The sequence below is a fragment of the Triturus cristatus genome, chromosome 10, assembly GCF_964204655.1.
Source record: "Triturus cristatus chromosome 10, aTriCri1.1, whole genome shotgun sequence".
Classification (NCBI taxonomy): Eukaryota; Metazoa; Chordata; class Amphibia; order Caudata; family Salamandridae; genus Triturus; species Triturus cristatus.
In genome coordinates, this window is record NC_140593.1 from 891,884,688 (window position 1) to 891,896,155 (window position 11,468).

At 44.3% G+C, this 11,468-nt stretch overlaps 1 protein-coding gene across 1 annotated transcript; it reads right to left on the reverse strand.

Moving 5' to 3' along the window:
• Positions 1 to 960: 960 nt before the first annotated feature.
• On the reverse strand, positions 961 to 11,081 carry LOC146796190 (cyclin-dependent kinase 5 activator 1-like). Its single transcript, XM_085628616.1, has one exon. It carries the CDS (start codon positions 9,872 to 9,874, stop codon positions 9,005 to 9,007), a length of 870 nt encoding a protein of 289 aa, XP_085484742.1. The 5' UTR covers positions 9,875 to 11,081; the 3' UTR covers positions 961 to 9,004.
• Positions 11,082 to 11,468: the final 387 nt, after the last annotated feature.

Below are 11,468 nucleotides of genomic sequence, written 5' to 3' on the forward strand. Positions count from 1 at the left end.
AACTAGTGTGATTCCACATAAACAGATATACATCACAGGATACAAGACATGCATAGACCTAAACCTCTTACATTCAGAGCTTGAGAAAGTAAAAATGGTTGCCAAGCCTCAGTACTTCTCAAAGCAGCTTGTTAAGTGACACGCGAAGCGTCTTTGTTATCACGAGCGTCTATTCTAATCTGCAGCAACATGTTAGGTTCCAGTTGTGACCCTTTGACCTCAAATTGTTCCCACCAGGAAACGGACTTGGGATCTGTCTTGATCGACCTCTGGTCCAGCACTGAGACGGCTGGTGATCGGGGAGCTGCAGAGGGAAGAGTAAGAGTGCAAGGCAGATGCACGGAATGTACGGGGTGAGGGAGCCAGGGGTGAGGGAGCCAGGAGTGAGGGGAAAAAATTGACCTCAGGAGAAGAGGGAGACACTGAATCACAGGAAAGAGTTCAAGGACAGACTAGGGAATCCAGAGTGCAAGGAGGGCCGAGCTTAGTGCAGCTTTGGCACCAACTCACTATGCTTTGCTACTGGGACTGAATCAACACTTTGTACACCTGGCGTAACTCTACAACAGGCATGGCAAAAGTCCATCTGGAACCCACAGCTTCAGGGCACAAAGTGGGATGGCTCAAGGCTCAACATGCTGGCACTTCAACCATCCCTCTGGCTGTTACTCTTAATAGGTTGTGACACATAACAAAGATCAAAATAGTACAACCCTTTCTAATATTGCAGGGATCCCGCACTGTGAACCTTTGTGTCTAATGTCCAATTCCATCACAATATTAATGCAGTAGTTTTGCCCAGGCGATGCTAATATAAGACTCCAGCAAAACATTAACAGAAAACAAGCATTGTTCTGAAATAATATAACTACATTCAGCTGTTCACTTTCTTTTCAAAGAAAGACACTGCAGATTCTGCCACTGGTTTACATTTTTTTTTTATTTTGCATAAAGTGCCATTCGTTTTTTTATTTTTACTATGGTCATTGGCAAAAGTCATCCCCACCCCTCTGACACTCCCACCATACCCAAAAGATCTTGCAGGAAGGAGGCACCCTTACTGCTTCCCTTTGGGCACAGATGGCATAGTAAAAACTCAGACAATATTATCAACATTTCAGAAAATGCACCTCAGAATAAAACAAAAAAAGTTAGCATAATTATTCTGTTCAAATAACTTAAATATTTAAATATGTTAGTTTCTTCTCATTCTAGAACGGCTCAGTCGAATGAGGAAAGAAATGTACATGGGCCATGTTCTCCTGTCAGTGGTCAAAGGTTCTCGGCTCGCAAACCAGAGATTTGGCGTCCACAGGGGGTATAGCTCTGTAATGCTACACAGTACAACAAGAGGGGGGGGAGGGGGGAACAACTGCTTATTCCACGTCATGCCTCATAATCCAGCCTTTTAGGAAAGACAGAACCCGTTCCAGGTAGAAATATTGCCACTTGAGCATTACATTTCTTGTTGGCCGGCTAAGAAAAGAAGATCCATTCTTCTCAATTGTTCCAGTGAGAAGAATCTCTCTTCAAGCTGCAATGTCTCTCTTTGGAACTTTCACAGATCAAGAGATGCATCTCAGGCCTAGTGATGGATATGGATAATGCTGTCACAGGGATTTCTTCCAAGAGGCATCAATAAAGAGGCAAAGTAAAACAAGCAGTTACTTCCGTACATCCACCTTTCCCATGGCCACACCAGCAGTACAGTCAAATATCCAGTGCTTTTTGTTGTTGTTCTTTAAAATACAAAAATCGACAAATAAAAACTTACTAGCTACATCTGAGAAAGAAACCCAGAACGGACACCACGTCTCTTAACATGCACATCCCGACACACGCATACATATACAAAAAAAGCAAAGTGGTCCTTGACATATTTACAGTCAGGCAGTTCTCCCCCTGGCTGAAGTGTACCCCAGTTCACTCCTGATAGCAGCAATGTGGTTTTCCTGTGGATCTGACAATTGCAGACATGCAGCCAGCTTGTGCGAAAGTTGTCAAAAGCCTCCAATAAACTCCAGTACGTCTACACAGTGCCCCTGCCCAAGCCCACCTCATACAATCAATACCTTTGAGTTTGCATATAAAATTATCTTCTGTTGAAGGTGTATTGACAAAAGGACACAATGTTAGCAAATCAATGGGTTCAGTTTGAGGGAATGTGACATTATGGTGGAAACTCAGCCAATTTCTAATCCCAGATTCCAAATTTGACCATTGCATCAAGGGCAGATTCTATTTCCTGAAGCCCCAGTTCCCATATCACATGAAATACTAAGCGTTTCGAAAAAGGTAAAACCATAATATCATGTTTAAGGGGGAAAAACGAGATATCAGGGTCTTGAGATCGAAGAACTGCCAACAAAGCAGCTGGTCTTTAGGACACTTTCCCATCTCATTCTTCTTCAGATGCTGTACGCCTAGCAGTATCACTAGCTTATGCAGGTCACTGAATAGCCACTTGTTATTGTGCATGGCCCCTTCTTTCACTGATTGTGGTCATTCGGGCACAGTAACGCAGAAATGCCAAAAGAAAGCCCACTTCTCAGTGTTGTGCTCCATAAATAATCTAAATAAATAAATACATACACGGTAATAAATACCAGAAGATAGGGTTGCTATTGAAAAAATGCCTTTTATGAGGGGCAAAACTAATAAAGCCGTTTTACCTGCATGAAGGGCCTAATCTCAAACAATCAGTGCAATACGTTACAGGTTGGTCCAGTCAAAATCTTACCAGAGTAAAACAGGATATGGACCGACACACAGAAATTTGTATCTAAACATCACATACAATTGAGAGGATGCAGGGAGAGCCTAAACCTTTTGACTGCAGATTGTTTACTGCCCCAAACTGTAAAATGTTCTGTGTAGTTAAATGAAGGTGTGGGACAAAATCATGAAGCAGTGCAGAGATATTCTATAAAATCTATTCATTCTTTCATCCACTAATCCTGTGATCAACTTAACCTTCCACTAAGCTATAGAACGAGCACCATTATTTAAAACAAATTATCTTTTTAAGAATTTCGTGTTCGACTACTCAAAAACAATATTAACAGAAAAATTGAGAAGAATCAAAAATGGGTGGGTATAACTTACTAGATTCGGATTATTGTCTCTTGAGATAACCGCATAAAGAGAAGTGCAGGACAACACCTTTTTCTCATCCTATAGTAAGATAAGTTTATCACTGAATACAATTATTGAGAGACTGAGTTAAAAGGAAAATAGGCTGTAGCTATCCTGAAGATGGTTCCTTAAGAACTATGCACAACTGCTGAAACATTTCAGCTGATTGCGAGCTGCATATAAAGTCATTACACTGCTTTGTCCTTGCACAGCAAATTAGTAAGTAATAACTGTCGAGACATATTTGCCGTAACTTTACTTGTAAATAACGAACTTGTGTGATCAAAATATACCTTTCTGGGCTTTAAATGTCAAACTTTGTTGTGCTACTTCATGGGAATATATTTTTGTACAAGCGTACAAATCATACATTCCATCAGCATGTTTTTATAGTCTCATTCAGATAACTATTTGCTCTATGATATGGCACAGACGTGAGAGTCCACCAGAACGTTTTTTGACCCAGTTTGACTATGATTATTTGAAGGGATCTATTGTGCTTAATTTGATCAGAAATATTTCTCACTAACAAGCACAAGGTTCCTTTTTAAAAATACACCAATAGCCCTTAGGCAAGAGATGGAGGTGTCAGCTGATAGAAATGTATCTATGGAGTTTTAGGTGCAGCTTCTCCACTTTATTTAACCGTGCAGTCCTCTGCAAATAATTGTATCTTCCTGCACTATGCTTGCCCCTTTGAGCAACAGCAGTAGTTTGAAACACGTGTAACATGCTATGTAAGTATTAAACAGAACTAAAGTACTGCAGTCCAGTCAGACTTATTAGTTTTGATTCAATGCGCCAAAATCTGCATTGCCCGTGCAAGGTTTGATTGCATTTGTCCTCTCTCGTCTATTTTTGTCTTGTACAGAAAAAGCACATTAGTGCCTTGAAGATATGTGCTCACCAAATCAAAATTGGCCTCAGGTGCAGTCCATCACTAGGGCTATTACTGGAATGTAGAGACCTTTCAAGGTCACCACAGAGAGAAGAGAGGTTTGTCTCAATATATGTCAGTTTTAGTCACTTATGCTGACTATGCCGAAACACATCCCTTCTGAGGTGAGCAATGACATTTTCATAGTACAGGATGACTAAAGGGTAGGTGGTTAGAATATAAAAATATTATGGCAAGGGCTACTCAAACATTTACAGTCAACTTTCTGGAAGTGGAGCATTTTAACAGGATGTCACTAAAAGAGACATTTGGCGCATCACCACACTGGAAACGTAACCGGCTTTAGCATTTGATGTACAACACTCACACCGTCAAAGGCTGAAAAGTAAGGAAATTGAAAACAAGTATTTCCAGTTTACCAGTTATTGTTAATCCTAAACTAATGATGCAGCAACAAGCCAGTGGATGCTTTTAAAAACACAGAAGGACACTTAAATGGCAAAAGCATCCCCATGGTGCAGCTAGGCACTGCACTGCAATCACCCACTGCAGCATCGCTCCCACACACTGTGAAAGCACACTTCAGCACATGTGAAACAGCACCCACTAAATATATCGCTTTAAGAGAGCATCCAGACAGCAGTGGCATATTCAGATACTATATATCCAACAAAAATGGCATTTCAAAAGAAGAAAACAGCTGTGGTACCTTTTAAATTACAGCCATTGCAAGATGTATTTCAGTCACAGCATTCATGAACTTAAACCCAATTCTGCATGTATCGTCAAGGGTAGTACCCATTAACCTACAACCAATTTAAGATTAAATTATAACAAACTCGGGGAGACATCTCAAACAACCAATCACAAGCAGCACTCATTCCCAGGGAAAGATCAAATGACACATGGCATTCGGTGCTCCACCCATCATCCACCAGGAGCCATACATGTAGTGTTTGCAGTAAGAACAGCACTTCAGCTAAAAGGGTTTTATAGCACTTATTTTTTTGGAAAAGCTCATAACTAAATGGCAAGGCTTAGCCCCCTGGCCTTATAACATCCCCTCCCCCATCTAGGCAGCAAATCGGATGCCTGCTACTTTCTACCAGTACAAAACAGAATCCATTCCAGAGCTAATGGTGGTTCATCAGCCTACATAAGTAGGGTCTGCTGCCTTGCATGAGTCGGGAAACTCAGGCTTCAGCTGCTCCGCACATAAAATCTGTGCTCTGGTTTATTTTGGAGGTTTGAAACATAAAATGCACTTAGGCACCTGCCAGGCACGCTTTTTCTAAAGAATAAGACACATTCTTCAAATGTGATAGATGGGGGAAGTCTGGATATCATAATTAAATGGATGAATTGAAGATTGAGCAGTTTCTTAAATTTGAGGGAGCGCTCTTTGTCCTTTAAGATTTTATAAAAAAAATATTGTGCAGCTTTTTGTACAAGACTGCTTGTTAGAGATTTCAGACAAGCACAAGTCAGGCATGAAATCAAGAGATGTCTCTTCCCCTGGCCACTCCACACAGTGTTGCCTCCGATTATATCCTGTGAATTTGGGGTCCAGTTAATCACATGCCTGCAAGGGAAAATTTCTGATTTTCCTGAATACCTTTTATCGCTTCATATTTACTTGCATTTTAATCTGAGCTTGGCCTTTGCAGTTACATGCCAGTGAAGCAAACTTTACGATGTTCCTAGTACGGAAACCCCCACACTAAGGACCAGATGTCCGAGAGCAGAACAGCATTCCTCTCTGTGGAACCTTGAATTCTTTCCGTGGCTTTAAGCACAGGACAGGTTTATTTGAAGCTCAAAAGCAATTGTTATGGGGTGCCAGTGATAGGCGGAAATATTGGATCATGTGGTTGGACTAAAGGGGTACCCGTTTCTGGTTAAAGCAGAAATACAGTTCTGGAAGTAAGTGATCACTGAAAGAAGGCAAGTATATCTTTCACTACCCATTATGTACTTCTGTTGGGTTGTCGTTCCTGCACTGCCATTCGCCTAGGATTCTGTGACGAATTGGAAATTGGATAGAAAAACCAAAAAGCAAACAATAAGGCTGAATTTTGAAAGGTTTAGATGGTGTTTATCGATGTGTTCCTGCGTGTAGATGTTGTGAATTGTGGCATCCACGCCTACTTCTCTCCTCCCATTCTATTTTAATGGTCTGGTTCTTTTCCACTTCATGTTCCTTTTCCCTTGTCATTTCCTTTGCACAGCTAGTGCTTCATCCACTGCTTTACTGCTTCTGCATGTGAAAAGTGGTTCTGCATTTCTCCTGTCCGCCTGGACTTTTTTGTATGTATTCTTCAATATTTATTCTGTCTTTTTAGTTTGAATTTTTTATGCATGCTTCCTTGTCTGCAACCACCCTTTCATTTCGATTTTTGTCCTGCAGATTCACGGAGAGCAAGCACTACTATTCTGTGATTTTTCAGAACACATTGGTGTAATTTTTACCTTTTCAGGACAATCTTTAAAGATGATGTGCCTTTTTGCTAAAAAACAAACACTTTTAGCTCAAGGAGCGTGTCTTACTTAGAACAAAAAGCAACAAATCCCAGGACAAACACGGTGCCATTTTTCCAAAGTCACTCCCCACCTCATGAAATCATACAGGAACAATACCCACCATCTCTTTTCTACATAAAGCACCATCAGAAAAATATATATCCTGGTCTCAGCCCCTGTGCATGTTAGAAGAAATACCAAATCCCTATTCATGCATCATAAACATGCCTGAAAACCTAAAACTGTGGCCCCAATGCCATGGATTTGCTTGAAAACCTCAGTGTTGGTCACAGATTCCATGGATTTGGGTCACATTTTGGGAACAGGGACTAACATATAATGAGTAATCTTTGACAGACAGCACAACCCCAAGCAAATTGGCTCTTTACTTAAAGCAGGTACGATTAGCCAGCTCCATGCTGGTCATTTTCCGACCTTGCAACGGATTAAAGGCGGAGCCAACCCAGCCGGGATTCGAACCAGCAATCTGCGAGTTACATACAAGGAAACCCCTGTAGTGGGATTCAGATCTCTGCTATTGCACACAACTAAAATAGGTGCAGGAGACGATAACTATACTTCCGGATACGACTACGATCCTTCCTAACTGTTTCTTTACAAACCACCAAACACCAATTCAGATAACAAAATATATGAATACCCTCTAGGTCAAATACATTTGAAGAACATGCAGATTTTGCCACATTTTGATAGGGCATGGCACAATCAACTGTTGAGTTGCCCATGCTATGTGGTACAAAGTTACCTACAGCAGTTTCAGCCAACATCTTCCATATTGTAATTCTTACAACAACTTCTCCCAGTAATAAGTATGGGTTTACGGGTCACAACATGCAAAACTGTTGTTGGATAAAAGCTACAATTGGAGCTGGAGAAGGGGGGCTGTCATAGCTTTCCCCTCTGAATGAGGGAAAGTGTAAACAAATACTACTGTTGGTAAATAACTACTGGCAACCAATCGTTGTACCTACAACCACCATACGGTGGAATGGGCATATTTGAAATATACGCATTGGAAAACACAGGAGCATTGAACCATGTGTGGCCACCACGATGCACACAGGGCAATAATGGGTGCAAAACGCGCTGGCCGGATTGATGGTCACGTGGCTAATTTTGGAGCCAGGATGCATTTCTTTCCACAAATGGTGCACAAGACATTTACCAACAGAACATCGAGGTAATCCTTTGTTTTTAGTGTTTAAATATATATTATTTTTTTACATTTGTTTTTAACTGCAAGATGGTTCGGAATGTGTTACTGAAGCCCGGGTGTGCAGAGGGTGGGCAAAAAGCGTGGGGGGGCACTTTAGGCACTTCTTGGCTCAGAGAGGGCTAAAACGAAAGTTCAAAGTAAAACCAAAGTGCCTGTAGACCCAAGTTAGGCAAGGGGAGTGCTTTCCATAAACCACGCCCCAATATTTTCCACTGTGCTGCACCATTTTCGTGCCCATTGCCTGTGCCTTGTGCTGCATCTTGTAACAAGCCACACAGGGTGCAAAAAAATATGTGTTGCTTTAGTTGGGAATAAAAAGACTGTGCAATTTCAAGAACAGGCTTACTTCTCTGCAAGAGTCCAGTGCCTATTTTCTAGATGTGACCACCTCGGACAGCGATTGTATTGTTGGAGAGCCAGGAATGGTCAGTGGTGCCTGGGGGCAGACATGCCTGTAGGAAAGGCATAGGAATTGACTACAGGCCAGGGTTTCTAAAACGTCGAGAGGGAAAGATGGGCCCCCAACATATTTTGCCTTTCAAAGGCACTGGCTTTTTGACAATCATTCCCCATTCCCGAGTTCAATTCTAGTCCCCAGGCGTATCTCAGCTTTCTTTGTTGGGTGAACCAAAGCCTAATGTTGGGCGCAATTAATACACATTTTTGGAGGCAGCCTCTCTGTATAGAATACAGATTTTTGTTCTTGGAAAAGCAAAGCAAAAGAAGAACTGGCCGATCAACAGCCACTGGATTGGCACATTTTGAAGTTCATTGAGTATGTTCCACAGTCCCTCTTTCAAAGTACATTTGAGAACTGAAAGTTATAAGTTTCAACCCATTCCTTGCCAAGCCCATCCTACAAAACCACATATATTGTGCAGGACTTATTTCATTAAAGGTGGGGAATAGCCTCATTTCATCAGCCTGGTTTTTGCTACCCATGAAACCTTTTAAACCAATGCTGCTTTCTTGTCCATTCAAAATTAACAAAATATTGAATACCCTCTATCTGTAAAGGGGGATTTTAGTCCTTACAGATTCTCGACAATTGCACGTTTTTAACCACCGATCAGGTCAGGCAGGTGTTACCTCAACCAACCCTTGTCCCCCACCCTCAAAAAAATGTGTTTTTTTGGCTAGGGACAAATGTGTAAAACAGAACCAGTCTTCTGGTGATTAGGGAATGTCTTATATTGCAACTTCTTTCAGGGCAGTCACCGGTCCAGCACCTTGGAATAGTCCCCACGACCTCCCTCACCCTTCAGATCAGCAAAAACCTGGGTAAAGTAGTGAGGGTCAGCATTGATTCGCAACATTTTCCCACTCATGGTGTCGATGATGCGAAGGCAACGATCCCAAAATGCATCACGAGGGCCTGCCGCCTCAACGAGGAAGGGCTTAAGTGGGTACGAAATCTCATTGCCCATGTAAGAGTAGGACAGGTAAAGGCAGGTGAGAAGGGCGGCCTGCAACTCCCGCTCACTGCCCGCCGTCTCCCCATCAATGACTTCACGGCACAGCAAGTAGACGAAGACCACATTGGCTGGGGTGACAAAGGCTTGGTCCTGCCAACCCTGGAGCAGCAGAGAGCGGTCCACGCCCCGCAGCCACAAGATGGGGTCCCCAGGAGAGAGCTGCTTCAGGCGGTAGCAGCGGCGACAGAGGAACTCACCCAAGCAGCGGAGCAGCTCACTGGTGGAGGCCTGCACGATGACCCGGCGAGGAGAGCCAGGCGTCTTCTTGATGGACGAGGCCTGCTGCTGCTTGGGGCACGGCTGCAGGGTGCCCGTCTCGTAGCTTCCAGCCAGATTAGCGCAGGACAGGGACTTCTTGACATTCTCATGGTTGAGAAGGGCCACCTCTTTCTGGTTGTTGGCGGCGCCTTTCCGTGAGCTCCCGCTCTTCTTCTTGGTGGAGGCAACAAGTCTCTTCCAGGTCAGTGCTGGGATGAACATGGAGTGTCTCTTTAGGGGCTTGGCCTCCTTGGCCTTCCCCTCCGATGTATAGGGAGACAGGGACCCTGGCCCATCCTCGTAAATACTGGCCTTCCTGGACCCTGGTGACAGCGACAACACTGTGCCCATGGTGACGGCTGGCAGAAAGGGCAATTGTCAACTCTCTCTCACAGCAGAAAGGACCCTTTTTATGAGAACTCAACACATTCAACGGACACCCAAGGCCACTTACTTCAATGCATGTCCAAAGGGGTCTGCTAGAAGGAGACAGACCTCTCCTGCTGGCTTGTCAACGTTGGGTGCCTTCCAGCCACTTAGTGGTCGAAGTCTCGGCGGCGAAAACAGCTCATCAGCGTGCGGGAATAATCCTGAAAGCCAATTAACTGTGCGCCCAGTGGGTGGAATTACCCGCTTCCCTCTGCATAGCGGGGATAGTCCGTGCCCTCTTGCCTTGGCAGCTTTGCAAGAGATTCTTGCCCAGAGACAAGGGATCTTTAGAAACGCTCGTTATGCAGAGATTCACAGAATAAATGCAATGTCTTATTCAAGATATCAGGCTTCCCTGTTGCCTTCAATTACATATTTGCAGCAGAATCCTTAAATCAGTCGTAAAACGCCTCGCTCCGGAGCGCAGCTCCTGAAAAGATGCACCATTCCTCGTTTCAAAGAGGAGTGGCTTTGTCTTTAAGGACGGCTCGTCAAAGACACGGTCTTCAGGGTAATCGAAATGTTGTTTGCTGCGGATCATCAGAATGAATGCCGTTGTCTTTTTCCGTTTCAAAGGAAAGCATCTTGGTTGAAATCATATCTTCCACACCGCAGCATTCTCGCAATAAAAACAACACGTCTCTCTGCAGGAGCCGGGGGACCTAAGGAAATATAAATATCTATCTGAAGCTGTTGACAGCATCCAAGCGACCAGGTCCGACCGTCCTTGCACGAGACCCTTCGATTCCTGTCAATAATTGTCGAAGTGTTGTCGCCGCGGGCACCACGAATCTCAGAACTGCGCGAGGCGCGGCGGCGGACGCCGGGGACGTGCGTACGCTTCGTGCGTCTCTTGTTTATCTCACCGCCCGGCTCCTAGCTCTCCTTCCAGGGTTCATGCTGCGCCGCCCGGCTCCGCTGTGCCTGTCCCCCGTCTCCTAGCTGCGCAGCCTCGCTCCCGCCCTCCCCGCCTCGGTGTGCGCTGGGAGCAGGGGCGCGTGTTGCTTTTGTTTCCCCCTCTGTTGATTAATTCCCCTCTTCCTCCCCTCTCGCTTCCAAGTGATTTCAATACCGTCTCAGTCAGAGGCGTCCTCCCCTGCTGCCGGGGATGCTGATGATGATAAGCAAATGGCAGAAGACTGGGGCCGCCTAGAAGCCCGCCCCTCTCTTTTTAAGAGCATCACCTCTCTAGTCATTCACCCCTTTTACGGTTCTTAGGGAGAGGCAGCGGTGTCATCACGTTCTTTTATCCCCCACCCTTCCCCTGAATAATAGCTCTACATGTTGAAGGACTGCCCGGCTTTTCACCTACGAATAATACGTCTAATTCGCTCAATGTAGTCAAACCAAGACTACTAGTCCCACAATACCACATTAAAGACCATGTCTGGAAGCTGCGTTCATAATGACATCGAGAGTGGTGGTCACCCACCCTTGCATCTTGTCCGTCCGACCCCAAATTCACCCCCCCCCCCCTCCAACCAGGGCGTTTCTCCGACACAGAGGCTGGCACAGT